Here is a 15,619-nt window from a genome sequence, read left to right as displayed (position 1 = left end):
GAGGCAAGTGACCTCACTGAAAAAAGTGACTGCTGATTAAGTTCTGCTGAAAATGGTTCCCCCCCCCCATAACTTGTTTTATACAAGTCTCACCTCTTCAGACTTCTGTCTGAAGTTAGCTTATGCTGTGCAAAATGCTGTCATTTTTAATTGTATTTTTATCGCTTCCTTTATTATATTGTGTTTTATTGATTCCAATCTGAATTCCACAGATCTCCATCTTAAAACACAATATAAGAAACAAAAAGAAGCAATAAAAATACAATTACAAATATGACTATTTGATGCATGGCTCCCGCTGTTCTCCCCAGGCACCGCAGACCATCTGAATGAAGCTTTGCCGACCAGAGGTGGCAGACCGACCAGAGTTTGGGAAGCCCTGTCCTGGGACTTAAGAGAAACTGCAGGGTAAAGTAATCCTATGCAAAGTTGTGGTCCCTTTGGTATGCATCCCTGATTGCACAGGCAACAGGAAGAAATGTGACTAAATTCAATTTTCAAAAAGCATATAAAAGGTCCCTATTGAAGGCTCCCAAGAGTTTTCTCAAGTGAATCTATTAGAGGTCACTAAATCACTGGGCGGGGACAGAGACACATCTGCAACTCTGATACCGTTTTAGCTTCCCATGCAGAAATATGCACACAACCCAGCTGATCAAACAAGGAAAAGGTCACCATGCTTCATCCCAATAGGAAAGCAGCTTATTTCTTGCTCGCTTTTCCACAGTCCTTAGGATTTTCCACTATCTTGTTAACTTTGCAAAATTTTAGAAACCATTTCAACATCTGCCATGTGTTTTCCCATGATGTAGTTGGCTTCTATTGACATTTCATTCTGTTCTTGCCTTTGCTTTACACAAGACAGAAGAAAACCTTGTGATGTTATGCCTAAACATATCCACGTTATTTTGATAAAACGTCTGCTTGGGAACAATTGGGAGTCAGGTTTCACCGCATTTATAGTATTTTGGAGAAAATACATCCATTCTGTTATCTGCTCCTGGAAAGTACCACACCAGGTTGGGGAAGGAGAAATAGAACAGTCTTTATCTGACCATACCAGGAAAACATGGATGCCTCTTCTCTGTCTGCCTGTATTCCAAGAGAATGACAAAACATGTTGAGACAGAGTCAACAGGCTTTAGTGGCCCTTCACTGTTTCAACAGTACATAAGAGGAGAGAGGGCGGCTCAGGCAAAGATCTCTTCCACTCTACAGGACAACCCACCACTAGCTGCCCTGTTGGAAAGATCCCAGTACAGCAGGACATGATGACTATGGCCCTCTCCCATAGTTTCTAAGCAACACATCAAGTGCTGAGGGGTATACAAGACTGCCTCTGAGATCCAGATGTTTGTAGAGCCATCATGACTAGCAGCTACTGATAAGATGTCACTTCCAAGACAATGGCTTTGTATCTGCTAGTTCTGCCTCCCCACCACCCAGATATTTTGGCCTACAACTTCCATCAGCCCCAACCAGCACAACTGATGGGAGTTGTAATCCAAAACATCTAGAGGGCATCAGGTTAGCAAAGACCTTGACCTGAGCGTGAAGACATTCCAAAGGTAAGTCAGGAGGTTCCCAGTTTATCTCCCAGTCTTCAACTCTGGCAACTCTGTCCGAAGAACGTTTAATCTTCATTAGAAAAGAATTGCATTTCTTCTGACTAAGAGTATACAGCAAGATTTCAAGACAATCCTTACACTAATATGAAAGAAAGGCTGGTTGATTTAAATGTAGTTTTAGTCCAACATTTACTCAATAGTAGGTTCGAATGAGATTGCATTTTAGAGCACAATTCGAACCTGGTTCTGTCAAACGTTCCAGTGGGATTTGCTTCCAAATATGTATGCTAAGCACTTCAGACATCAACACCAAGAACCTAGCTGCCATACCATGGAATGCTGCAGCTACTGGAATCCAATCCCAGGACAATGCAAATACTGCAATCTGGATTCCAGCAAGTCATGCAAAAACCTGTTAACTGCAGAGCAAACAGTGCTATCACAGCTGCTAAATTTACTGCAGTATTCTACCACCTCCTACCCTTGTTTTCCGTAACTGAATATATTATTTATCAGCGAACGTGAACAGTCAAGGCATACACTGAAGATCAGTAAGTATATAACAACATCAAGAGAGCCAGACACACATTTCTGAACTCAGAAATTCAAATGCTACACCACATCCCTTTCAGCAGTCTTGGGCAATCACTCTCTCAGTCTCGGTTCCAACCCTGTAAAACATGAACAACAGCAATTACTTCTGCCCACAAAGGTAGTTGCGATAGTGAAACAATCAGAGATAGGGAAGCCTAGTAAGACAGTTCTAAGCTGAACAGCAAACCACACCAGAGAGCAGCATTTGTAAATCCAAGTAAATCAGAATAGCCAATGTTTTTCAGCCTGAGAAGCACATTTACTCTTGGGAAACCTTCTGGTGGGGCCTGCATTCCAGTGGTGAGTGTGGCCACAGTGACGGAACAAAAGTCAACCTCTATACAATCATACCTTGGTTGACGAATGGAATCTGTTCCGGAAGTCTGTTTGACCTCCAAAATGTTTGAAAACCATAGCACAGCTTCTGACTGGCTGCAAGAGGCTCCTGCATTCAATTGGAAGCCATGTCCGATGTTTGGGTTACAAAGAACATTCGCGAATCGGAACACTCACTTCCGGGTTTGTGGCGTTCGGGAGCCAAGACGTTTGAGTCGCAAGGCATTTGTCAACCAAGGTACAACTGTATACCATTCCCAGTATGTGGGGTCTGATTTATCTGTATGTATAGAAACCCCACCCATTGGTTGGTTGTTTAAAAACTATTCATAAATGGAGCATCCATTAAAGTAAGCAGGTATTTTCATGGCACAAGTGGACATTTATTTTTCAAGCTTCTATACTACCTAGCCTCTCAGAATCAGGTAATAAGTCATTACAGTAACTTCAAGTCATTTAACTGACTGTAAAACAAGTTACTTCTATGAACTTGTCTTTCTACCAACTACTTCAAAGTGTGCATCACCTCCCAATACATTCTGTCAATACATTATTTCCAGGAAGTGTGATATAATCTGTTACCATCAGAAGCCGGTTACCTGTTCAGAAATCCTTTTTTAAAATAATAATAATAATAATAATAATAATAATAATAATAATAATAATAATTATTATTATTATTATTATTATTATTATTATTATTATTATTATTATTTTAAGGCCCTGCAGGAACCTGTAAGCTATGCACTTACTACTTCCTGCAGACCATGTGTACTAAGTCCACTCCTGCCCTCAAGATAGCAAACTTGCATGCATGGAAGACAAATTCTATACAATCCAAACATATCACTTCCAGAGAACCTAGACAGCTGAATTGCTCAGAACTTTCCTCTGTGTTTTTAACACTGCCCCCCACCCCCCGCAGGCCCATTTATCATTCTTTTTTATATTTCCTACACACTGCACTAAAATCTGTGCTTCCTATTCATATCAGATCCCTTTGCACTTCACTGATTCCCTCCCCCCCACACTCAATCTCTACATCGGCATCCCGGTGCACAGGGGCAGAAGAACGACCTCCTTTTCACCGATGAAGCATTGTTTGTGTGTAAAAATCAATAGCTTACTATATAAAGCAAAGAAACAGCAAAAAAGTTCATTGCTGCCCATCTTGCCTTCCAATGAAGAGGTTAAGAGATCAGCTATTTCGCTGCCGCCCCCCATCACAAAGGTCAGCCAGTCTCTGCGACTGGTTCGCCTGACCCCACTCTGAAAACAAAGCAAAATAAACCTGAGATGGAACAGAATAAGTAAAAGACAGTTCCCAGAATCTTCTGGCAGATAAAAACTTTTAATTTAGTGCCTTGCCTGCTTTATTGTTGATGGGTGGCAGGGAAGACGGGGACATAATTTGCCCTCCCTTAGCCTGTAATGCATGCCCCATTCAAAGCAGCTGTTTGAGATTCCACTCCAATACAACCCATTAGCAGGAAAGGAAGATGTCAAGAAAGCAGAGAAGTAATTATGCTCTACACACAGTCCACTCCATTTTAGCCAAATAATCTATCAAGAGTTGGCACTTATCTTAAGCAGTTTCTCAGACAACCCACAGCTATGCAGATTGAAATCATCTGCCGCACGATCCAGCAACCCTACACAGCTTCCACAGGGCACAGGGCTGCCAATCTTACATAACCCGTATGCCCTGAACCCACACCATTGAAATACAAAAACAGAGGCCAACGAACTGGCAGAATACCATGATGGCGCAAGAAGTGAATGGAGCAGCAAGAGCCAGTTCAAATCTCACCTTAACAATGAACTTACTAGGTGACCTTGACCAAGTGACTGTTTCTTTCAGCCTCGGTCTTCCTCAAAATTCCACAAAATGGGCACAAGGCCAACCCCACCTCACACTTTATTAGGATTGCTAAAATAATCCATGCGAAGCCCTTTGAACACTCAAAAGCACTTTGGGGGAGCGAATTACTACTATCATTAAATGAATACCAGGTGTCAGAGATGGGAAAGCCTTTTTCAATCCAAGGGCTGCATTCCCTTGAGGGCAACCTGTCAGGAGCAGTATGTCAGGGTAGGTGGGTCCAGGTGCAGAAGTGAGTGGGCAATTTAAAAAGGTAAAGGGACCCCTGACCATTAGGTCCAGTCATGACCGACTCTGGGGTTGCGGCGCTCATCTCGCTTTATTGGCCGAGGGAGCCGGCGTTTGTCTACAGACAGCTTCCGGGTCATGCGGCCAGCATGACTAAGCCACTTCTGGCGAACCAGAGCAGCACACGGAAACACCGTTTACCTTCCCACTGGAGTGGTACCTATTTATCTACTTGCACTTTGACGTGCTTTCGAACTGCTAGGTTGGCAGGAGCAGGGACTGAAAAACAGGACCTCACCCCGTCATGGGATTCGAACTGCCGACCTTCTGATTGACAAGTCCTAGGCTCTGTAGTTTAACCCACAGCACCACCCACGTCCTATAGTGGGCAACTTACCCTTGGACAATAGGCTGTATTCTAACCATGCAGAGGCCAGAGATGCCTACATCCCTGCCCCTGCACATATATCCACATCCAGGCAAGTAGAAAGGCGCAATCACAGTCCAAGAACACGTTCCAGACATGCAAAAGAACTTAGAGGAGGATGCAGAGGAGGGTGAGTGACAGGGGTGACATGGGGAGAATGCCAAGGGCCAAACAGAGAACTATGGGAGACTGAATTGGTGTCACAGTCCAAAGTTCCACACCCCTGCCCATATACAATCATGAACAAATTAAGAGGCTTTCGTTTTACCACGGTTTTCGTGAAAGAGGGCAGAGGTTAAATATCACCTAAAGCGCTTCCTTCCTCTCATTATCTTCCACTTCACTTGTAGGAACAACAGAGCTTTTAGAAGCTCTTGTATACACAATTAGCATTACAGACTCTGGCAACGCATGCCTAAGAAAGCATCTACTAAATGTGTCAGGTGCATTCTTAAAAATAAAAAATAAAATCACAAAAAGATTCTGAAACCTTTTGTTTATTTCAAAATATAAGATTCCGTCTGAGACAAGAAGCTGATGAAGTGTTTTAATATTTTCTTCCTGCATTGTGAAATTTTAAGTAATTCTAACATCCTGTCAGTTTTGTTTGAAATTATCTAGTCTCCTCGAAAGAGGGGAAACAAAGAACACAGTTGAGAGAGAAAAAAAAAGTGTTTTAATACAATAAAAAAGAACAGTATGATACAAGCTTATTTGTAGGATTTATGAGCTAGGCTTTTAACAAAACAATTACAGTTCTGCGAGTTTCTAATTTGTTCTGCGAGTTTCTTCGTCTTGCGGATTTTTCGTCTTGCGAAGCACGGATGCACCCTGGTATTAACGGTTTTAAGAAAAAGGAAACAAACTCGCAAGACGTTTCGTCTTGCGAAGCAAGCCCATGGGGAAATTTGTCTTGCGAAGAAACTCAAAAAACGAAAAACTCTTTCGTCTTGTGAGTTTTTCGTCTTACGAGGCATTCGTCTTGCGAGGTACCACTGTATAGTGCTTGTGCTCAGATACCATTTCTGGTGCTTTCTGGGAAGCTACATGTCCAGACCCACAAGCTCAGCGAGCAAGAGACTCACTGACTTCCTAATCTTTGAGTAAGTTTCATTTCCAGAGTACCATATTCCATTTCTTTGTATTTCACATTCACATCACCCATGCCAACATACTTTCACTTTCCATCACTCTCAAAGCTCAGATGCTCAAATTTTAAAGTCCTAAATCAGACAGTCAAGATTGCCTTGCCTAAAACGATTCTTACAGTTCTGCAAACCTAGTCTTGGGACCCATTATCCACTGGTCACCAACCATTTCATCAGGAACAGCATTAGGAAAAGTGAAAGGGTTCAACACCCTGTAGGACCAGATTTTTGAGGAGGTCAAGTTTTCAGATTCACCATATTGATTCTTGCTGTGCATTTTCTTCTGGAGAAGAAATATCAACTGAAAAATAGAGGCATTCGCGGGTGGCGCTGTGGTCTAAACCACAGAGCCTAGGGTTTGCCGATCAGAAGGTCGACAGTTCGAATCCCTACAACGGGGTGATCTCCCATTGTTCGGTACCAGCTCCTGCCTACCTAGCAGTTCGAAAGCATATCAAGTGCAAGTAGATAAATAGGTACTGCTCTGGCAGGAAGGTAAACGGAGTTTCCGTGCACTGCTCTGGTTCGCCAGAAGCGGCTTAGTCATGCTGGCCACATGACCCGGAAGCTGTCTGCCGACAAATGCTGGTTCCCTCGGCCTATAGAGTGAGTTGAGTGCGCAACCCCAGAGTCGTCCGTGACTAGACCTAATGGTCAGGGGTACCTTTACCTTTACCAAACCAACAGTACCAGTCAACTGAAAGTTCTCCTTGCCAACCAGCACAAGTTTCATCTGTTCCTTTTCGACTGGACTTTTGGTTTTCTATTTAATTAAGTAATTAGGGCATTCATATACCACTTAATAGTTAGCATTTCTAAACAGGGTACATAAAGCAAACCGTACAGTATAAAACAGCAAAATAATCATAAAAAACACACACATGAATGCAACCGTACTATGCCTGCTGGAATAATATATTTTTTAAAGCCTGTGTCATGGCACCTCAAGTTCATCAAGAACTGCCCCTGTCTGATCTCAGTTGAGAGGGAGTCGCAGAGTCTTGGGCTCACAGCATTTTATGCATGGCTTCTAGTTGTTACGATTTATGCATCCAAGACTGGACCTATGTTATTAAGGGCCTTGTAAATGAATATTGAGCCTGGCCAGGTCATATATGGGCAGCTGTGTAAGCTTTTAAACACCAGAGGTATGTGTTGGCATTTTAAAAATAAATAAATTATTAAATTGGTATACCACTCTAAACCCGTAGATCTCAGGGCGGTTCACCACATAAGTCTTTCCCCGTTAATAGTATTCTCTCTCTTTAGTGGGGTTAGAGAGTTTGGCTATAGCTGGAAAGATCTGGGTTCAAATCCCTACCTGGCTACAAAGGTCACAGGTTGGTCTTGTGCCAGTCTCTCTCTCTCTCTCTCTCTCTCTCCTCTCTGCCTCACAGGGTTGTTGTGAGTATAAAATGGAGGGGGAGGAACCATGTGTGTTGCCTCAGAGGAAAGGCAGGATGTAAATGTAACAAAAATGGAACTCACAGCAAAACATATAGATTTGTAAATTAAGAATCCCTGCTTGTTTTCATAAAAGGAGGATACAAGACCATGCATATGAACAGATGATCCAAACAAATGCATCGAAAGGTAATACTTGGGGCACTCTACTCATATGCAACTATCTTTTGGTGATCCAAACTTGTACTGGCAAGTGAGGTAAACTCCGAAAGATCTCTCCTCGGGAAGTTTAGCAGTGGAATAGCAAGGTTTGGAATATAAATTACATTTGTCCTGATGTTATTTGATTGCGGTTCTGTATTTTAGCAGTTCATAACTTCTGTAAACCACTTGAGGACTTCGTTGATAGGTAGCATGAAAATGTTGTAAATAAATAAACATGGAGAAATTGGAGATGGATGGATGGATATATATATATATATATATATGCATCTCTCTCATGTTAATTTTCAACAAGAACCACTAGGCCAACCTTGGCCAAACAGGTAAGCCCTAGGTACAGGTACTTTGGACTGAAGCTCTCATCAGCTGGCTGCAGTTGATGTGAGCAGCAATCCAACATGCCTGGAGGCCATGCAGGTTGGCAAAGGCTGGACTAGGCTTTTCTCATTTGAAGGCAAAATATATAAACATAAGCTCCATCCTGTATGGAATCCAGTACTCATCTCAGTGTCTTTTGTCAAAAACTACATCTGAAGAGAAGGGAAATGAAAGATAGTGAAGTAAATGACTACAACTTTTAGTAGTAAAATAGAACAGCCTGAAATATTTCACCTACCTCATCAAAGCCGTTGTCATCTTTCTTCAAGGCTACAAAAAAGAAAAAAAAAGAAAACTGGTTATCTGCACTGTATTTCAATCAGTAGCAAAGAGCCAGGGAAGGGGCGAAATTAGAGGAAATATTTATCTGCATTTCACAAGTAGGCAACCTCTGATCTACAAGCCCTGTTTCATATAGGGAGCAAGGAATAATAGGAAACAGAAGAAAGAAGGACAGAAAGAAAGAGAAGGTTCTGCCCACTTTTGTCTCCAGCCCCTGCCACTGCCTGTTTGTACCTCACAACAGATTACCTCCAAAGGAATGGAGCCCTTGACAAAAAAGAACTGCCTGCCCCTTTTGTATTTATTGAGTATTTACTTGCATAACACTTTACTCAAAAAATCAAAATGTTCATAGGTTAGTAGAACTGCATAGCAAGCATAAAAAAAATCCTTTAATAAGTTATAATACAACATTCAGTTGTCTCCTCTAGCTCAGCAGGACTTGAATCTGCACGTTTCTGCTTTCATTTAAGCACACCTACGGGAGCTTGCAAGTGAAATGCCAGAAGTTGATTGTTCAATAAGCCTATTGTGAACACCTTGCCAGCCACTGTTTACTTATAATGTATTCCATCTGTACGAAATCAACAATTACACAATAACATACCTTGCTTAATGTATTGCCACACTTCCCCATAACTTATCTCCATCTCTTTCTATCCACATGGAATTGGGCAACTAAAATGCAGAGGAGATGGCCTAGGGCTGATGAGAGCTGAAGCCCAAAACATGTGGAGGACACCAAGATGGTGAAGTCTAAGCTAAACCCATATTTATGGCCCACTCATAAATGGTTCAAAATTAATAACAGGGAAGAAGAATGGGTAGCTGCCTAATGGATAGGTGAAAGCCTGCCTTCGTCTTCAGGCATGGCCAAACTTGGTCCTCCAGCTGTTTGGGGACTACAGCTCCCATCATCCCTAGCTAACAGGACCAGTGGTCAGGGACGATGGGAATTGTAGTCCCAAAACAGCTAGAGGGCCAAGTTTGGCCATGCCTGATCTATATGAATATATCCATTAACTTATATCAGGGACAAGGACTTTGAGGCATTATAGAATGTTGGACTTCAGGCGACCAGAGGCAGTGCCTTTTCTGTGGTAGTGCCCTGTAAATGGAAAGCCACCAGATGCATCTGCTGTCAGATGAAGATCCCTAGATTATGTTGTGGCTGAAGGAACATTCCACAGAAGATGACTACATATGGAGGATTCATTTCCAAGTCCCAGGTATGAGGTGCAACAGGGGGGGGGGGTCATGCATGCATGACCACATTGCATTGCTTTGCTCCTTCCATCTCAGCAGGTAAAGGATGGCCCACCCTAACTTTTAATTTTCTAGTAAAAAAAATGTCAAAAGTATAGCTAAAAAGGCATCTGACTATTTACAAACTTAACATTGACAAATTTTAGTAGTAGTAGTAGTATGATAACTAGCCCTTGCAGCTAGGTAGCTAAAACATTAGACCAAATGGACAATTCTGCTCACAGTTTAACAATAAAATCATCAAAATGCATCTTTTTTCTGCAGTTCAAGCTATACGTTATAGCTTTTTCCACAGAAAGGCAGCTTAGAGACTCTTATCACCAAGGAGTGAGAAAATCACATTATGTTTAAACACCCAGACAACGGGAGTGAAACAGGAGAGAAATTGAGAACAGCTGTAGCTCAGCATCTAACTTCCAGCAGCTGAATTAGATGGTAGCAAACAAAGTTACTAGCATACAAAAGAAAAATGCTCAGCTTTTACAAGATAGCTGTTACCACCTTGCTGATTAAACTTCTAGCCAAATTCTTGAGTTTTAAACTAACTTCTGCACTCTTGGCTCACCCCTCACCCCAGCTTCCTACCAAAATACATGATCTTTAACACACACACATAACAAAAGATAAAGAGTTCCTTAAACACAAATATTTTTATGTACACACTTAAGCCTTTAGGGTGCATTTATTCAAAACATTTACATGTTGCCTCTCCACATATGCACCCAGGACAACTCGCAGTCTTAAGAGAAGTAAACAAAACCAAAAAGCTGCATCAAAAAACAGCAGCAACAGCAATGCAGTTAGATGGGCTTCAACCAGCTCCTAAAATGCAGAGGAGCAAGCCCCAGGCAGACACCTCTGGAGAGACACAGCTACCACAGAAGAGGCCCTGCACCCAATTGCCACCCACCTAAACTCTGAAGGAGGCAGCAGCCAGACCAGGGCCTCTGAAGAAGATCTAAAAAATATTAGCAAGTTCATAAGGGGATAACAGATCTTCTGTTGTCTATCTCTAGCAGCTGTCTATCCTTCTGCATTAATGCTACTAAGCACGACCACACATTTCCATCCTAGCGCAACCATGCAGAAAGGGCAATCACACTACCTACCATGTGTTCACTATCCACCCGGTGAAGTGGCATTTTTAATCACTGGGTGATTTTGAACATCGGCCCTCAAACCCCAGGCAAGACCATGCCAAATATCATCATCCTTAAAATGTGACCTCCCTGCAAACTTAGCAAAGTGTTCCAGTCCAATAACATGTGATGCAATTCTGCTAACGAAACCAAGCAGGTTTAGCCTTGTAAATTGCTGGGTGGAAACTACGTACCTGAGAACTATGCGCAAGCTGCTCCGAATTCCTTGAAGACAGGCTTATATTTAAATAGATTGTGACACAAACTGGCACAAAAGTTGGATCAAATCCTAAAATGCTTAAATTTCCCAGTGCAAGCAGAATGTGAAGTCTGCAATTAATTCTATTTGGTCTCTGAAATGTTTAGAATTTACGTAGGGCAGTTACTCAGAATGCTCTTAAAACAGCTCCCATGGGTTTTGTTAGGAGCCCAAGAAAGTGATGTTCAAGCTTTCAGAAGAGTCACTTCTGAAAACAACCAGCGATGTGGTTGGGTGCCTTTACAGTGGGATCCTAACCTTACTCCCAGGAATTAGGAGTGCAGCATTGGCGTCTATAGTGTGCCTGGGGCAACCTTTCATGAGCTGCATTTCCTCAGAATATGGAGGGATCATACTAGTAGAGGGTAAGAACCAGAGTCAAAAGTGAGTTTTGTTCTCTCTGCATTTTTCTGCCTTTGTCTCCCATTCCTAATCCCATTTTTATATCCTCCCTGCTAACAATGTATTTTCCACCTTTGCAAACTAAGCAAAGGAATGCAAGAAATTACCCCCAAGGCCACTTATGCCTCAAAAGCCACAGGCTGCCTATCTCTACTTGAGAAAAAAAGATAACTAGGGAGGGAGGGAATAGTGTTGCTTTTTTAAAGATTTTTTTTCTTTCATTATCCAGTAATATTGGAACTGTAGGCTAGCCACCAACGAAACTGAATCAGGAATAATATTCAGGTGACAGACAGGCGCAATGCACAATTCATTTATGGAAGTCACTGGAACAAGATAGGGCAATAGCCATCGGTCACTGGCTTTAGAAAGGCAGAACAGGCCTATCTATGGCTATTAGCCATGACAGATAAATGGGATTTCCAGGATTAAAGGCAATAAATACCAACTACAGCCCGAGAGGGCGATTGCCTTTAGGTCTTGCCTGTGGCTTCTTGGGGATCTCTGGCTGGGCCAATGTGGGAAACAGGATACAGCACTGGCCTACAAGGTCTGTGCTCTTCTCAACTTCTTATAATTAATGAATGCACCTCACTCCTAAACACAATGCAGTGGTCACAACTTAAGAGTCACAGCCTACTTTTATTTCCAGTGCACTCATGCAATCAAGTGATTAAGAACTGCAGAAAGGGGTGAGCAGAAGGTAGATCAGAACCTACTAGCAGATTGCTAGATGATTTGCAGTAGATCCACAAGGGTTTCTGGTTCTCAGATGCTTAGCAATAAAGCACCTAAAACAAATTTAAGGACAGGTGTAACCAAATCATCCATCTGGATAGGTGCACCAAATACATTCAAGAAATAGCCTCAAACCCGTCCCCTTCAGAATTAAGGAACTGCTACAAATAAGGGATTCTAACACAAGATATTGGAATCTTGGCAGGAGTTTATCCTGAAACTAGCATTGCTCATATCCACATATGGGCCTAATCGGGATTTCCTCTTACCGTGGAAAATCTGATAAGTAAATATAGCCATTGTACATATCCAGTCAATCCTGCAGACATGAGCACATTTTGTGGGGTCAACAGTCTACCATTCCAGTGGGTTAAAAGTAAAGGTAAAGGGACCCCTGACCATTAGGTCCAGTCGTGACCGACTCTGGGGTTGCGGCGCTCATCTCACTTTACTGGCTGAGGGAGCCGGTGTACATGTGACCAGCATGACTAAGCCGCTTCTGGCGAATCAGAGCAGCACACAGAAACGCTGTTTACCTTCCCGCTGGAGTGGTACCAATTTATCTACTTGCACTTTGAGTTTCTTTCGAACTGCTAGGTTGGCAGGAGCAGGGACCAAACTATCTCCGCTATCTCCTCACGCAAGCACAACCCTGAACAACTTGTTTCTGGGTAGCACCGAACCAAATAAATGCAATACCACTGACTGCCTCGTGCCCAGTTTGGAGAAGTTATATTTGAACACATGTCCAGAATGGGAAAAAGGCAGAGCTGGACAGAGACAGTGGTGTCCAGTCCATTAGAGCAAAAAGAGCATTGCCCCACAAGTCTCAACCACCCCACCCCCCTTTCCTGCCTTCTTACTAACAACCAGTTCAGGTGGCTAAACTGGCTGCCAGCTACCTCTTCCCTAGCCCCTGTGTTGCCTTTGGAGAAGAGGACAGAAGCAAAATCAGAAAGAGTTAACTCTGCCTGTCACTGGGCTTGGCTTTGCTCTGTTGGCCCTCCTGCCTTGCCATTCTGAATGGACATCACCGGAGGAGGGAGAAGTGATTGGGGAGAAACAGAAAAATGCAGCCTAGACACAATCTTTTCAAGGTCTCCCCAGAGTGTGGATAGCAAGCCGCAGAACAGCAAGGGATATTGGGAATGTGTGAAAGCTAACTTGCCAAACACACAGAGAGAAAAACAGGATCCAAATTATATGTTTTGTGCCAGATCTGCAAAAAGCCTCAGATGAAGTTTTGTACATTACATGTTTGTTATCTCAAACTGCATTATTCACCCTCTACCAAAAAATAATAATAAATCCTTCCTTGCTGTGGCTAATCTAACTTTGTAGCTTCATCAAAGGGGTCTCAAGTCCTTGTGCCATTCCAAACAAGGTAATATTTGAAGCATTTAGAGTTGTCAGGTAATATGGCTTATATTTTTCCTTAATTCGAAGGAATTACATAAACACCAAGTAATCCCAACAGAAGCTTATTGCATATTTCTATTAGACATCCTTTTACACCCCTTTTCTAAGTCACTGCTGCTTGCAATGACTAGCAAACCATTTATACTGTCAAGACATACTTTTTTTAAGTTCAGCATTTGCCAATAGAGCAAAGTGGAAACAATTTTACAGGAAAATGTTAGCCTATGCATAAAGAAGCTGTAACTAGGGTTTCATTTCAGGCAAGAAGGCGGGCGGCCAAAAAAACAAAACAAAACCCCAAACCCCAGAACTATTTAGTGACATCAGAAATATGGATGTGGGCAGCAAGTAAATACTTTAATATAAATATAAGTAGGAGGAGCATGTAGAAAATGATAGACTGGGATTTCTCAAAAGCTATCAGTCGTCATCTCACCTGAAACCAAGAAACACCCTTCCTGTTTGTTTACCCCAACTTATTTTTTAAAAGTGCATCAAAAACAACAACTAAAACACCAGTTTCCATTTCCTCTAGACCTCTCTGATTTTGGGAAGGTCCTAAAACAACCCCAGAGTTGGTCACGACTGGACCTAATGGTCAGGGGTCCCTTTACCTCTGGTTATCTCCCGCTTGGACTACTGCAATGCACTCTACGTGGGGCTACCTTTGAAGGTGACTCGGAAACTACAACTAATCCAGAATGCGGCAGCTAGACTGGTGACTGGGAGCGGCCGCCGAGACCATATAACACCGTCTTGAAAGACCTACATTGGCTCCCAGTATGTTTCCGAGAACAATTCAAAGTGTTAGTGCTGACCTTTAAAGCCCTAAACGGCCTCGGTCCAGTATACCTGAAGGAGCGTCTCCACCCCCATCATTCTGCCCGGACGCTGAAGTCCAGCACCGAGGGCCTTTTGGCGGTTCCCTCATTGCAAGAAGCAAAGCTACAGGGAACCAGGCAGAGGGCCTTCTCGGTAGTGGTGCCCACCCTGTGGAACGCCCTTCCAGCAGATGTCAAAGCGATAAACAACTACCTGACATTCAGAAGACATCTTAAGGCAGCCCTGTTCAGGGAAGTTTTTAATGTGTGATATTTTATTGTATTTTTGGTTTTTATGGAAGCCGCCCAGAGTGGCTGGGGAGGCCCAGCCAGATGGGCGGGGTATAAATAATAAATTATTATTATTATTATTATTATTATTATTATTATTATTATTATTATTATTATTATTAAAACCTTCCTACCACCTTCTCAAAGCTTGGAAAGCACTACATAGGGTCCCAGAGTCATCCTGCCTCTTTCCCAGAGCCTATCAGAGCCTCACACTTCCTTCCCAAAGCCCAGTGCACAGACTGAGCGCCCAGTGCATGCACACCACTTGCACAGCCCTAAATCCACTCCTGCCTACAGCCCTTCCTCATTTATTACATTTCATTTCTGACACTGCTGAATGATCCCAGATGCTTCCCTATCAGGCTGACAGCACACTGAAGTGGGAGTGTCTCCCTTTCAGAGCAAACTTTCTCAGATGATCACCCTGTTAAGTTATCCAGCTTGTTTTTTTAACAATAAAGTAAAGCCATAAGTAATGAGGACGGCGGGTTCTGAACAGAGGTGGGGAGCCCTGCAGGCTGCATTCCTTTCTAGGCAGCCAATGGGGCAGTAGTGGTCAGAGGCAATGAATGAAAATTCTAGCAGGCTGGTTTTTACAGACACACACACACACACACACAGTTGTCTCTGTCGTCCACATCCAGGGAAGCAAGAGGCATTATCAGCTTCACATTGCACCCTGGCAAAAGCACTCAAGAAGGGAACAATGCAGGACCGCTAAGGAGTGTATGGCTGTAGACAGGGTGCTCCCTAAGGCCTGAGGCTCCCATCTCCTAAGCTGACTTGGAAGCAAGCACCCACTGAGTCCAGGG

At 42.9% G+C, this 15,619-nt stretch overlaps 1 protein-coding gene across 2 annotated transcripts in view; it reads right to left on the bottom strand.

Moving 5' to 3' along the window:
• The window catches only part of CDK14 (cyclin dependent kinase 14), a 229,515-nt gene that overhangs the window by 211,017 nt on the left and 2,879 nt on the right, over window positions 1-15,619 (bottom strand). For both annotated transcript variants that reach the window (XR_014556593.1, XM_083705044.1), the window contains exon 2: window positions 8,426-8,457. Coding sequence is in view for 1 of the 2 variants with exons in the window: in XM_083705044.1 (XP_083561170.1) it covers window positions 8,426-8,457 (32 nt within the window). In the remaining variant the exon portion in view is untranslated. The remainder of the gene's footprint in view (window positions 1-8,425; window positions 8,458-15,619) is intronic.

The sequence above is a fragment of the Podarcis gaigeae genome (assembly GCF_964106915.1).
Source record: "Podarcis gaigeae genome assembly, chromosome: 12".
Lineage (NCBI taxonomy): Eukaryota > Metazoa > Chordata > Lepidosauria > Squamata > Lacertidae > Podarcis > Podarcis gaigeae.
The sequence above is the reverse complement of the archived record's forward strand: the minus strand, read 5'-3'. Positions and strand labels throughout refer to the sequence as shown.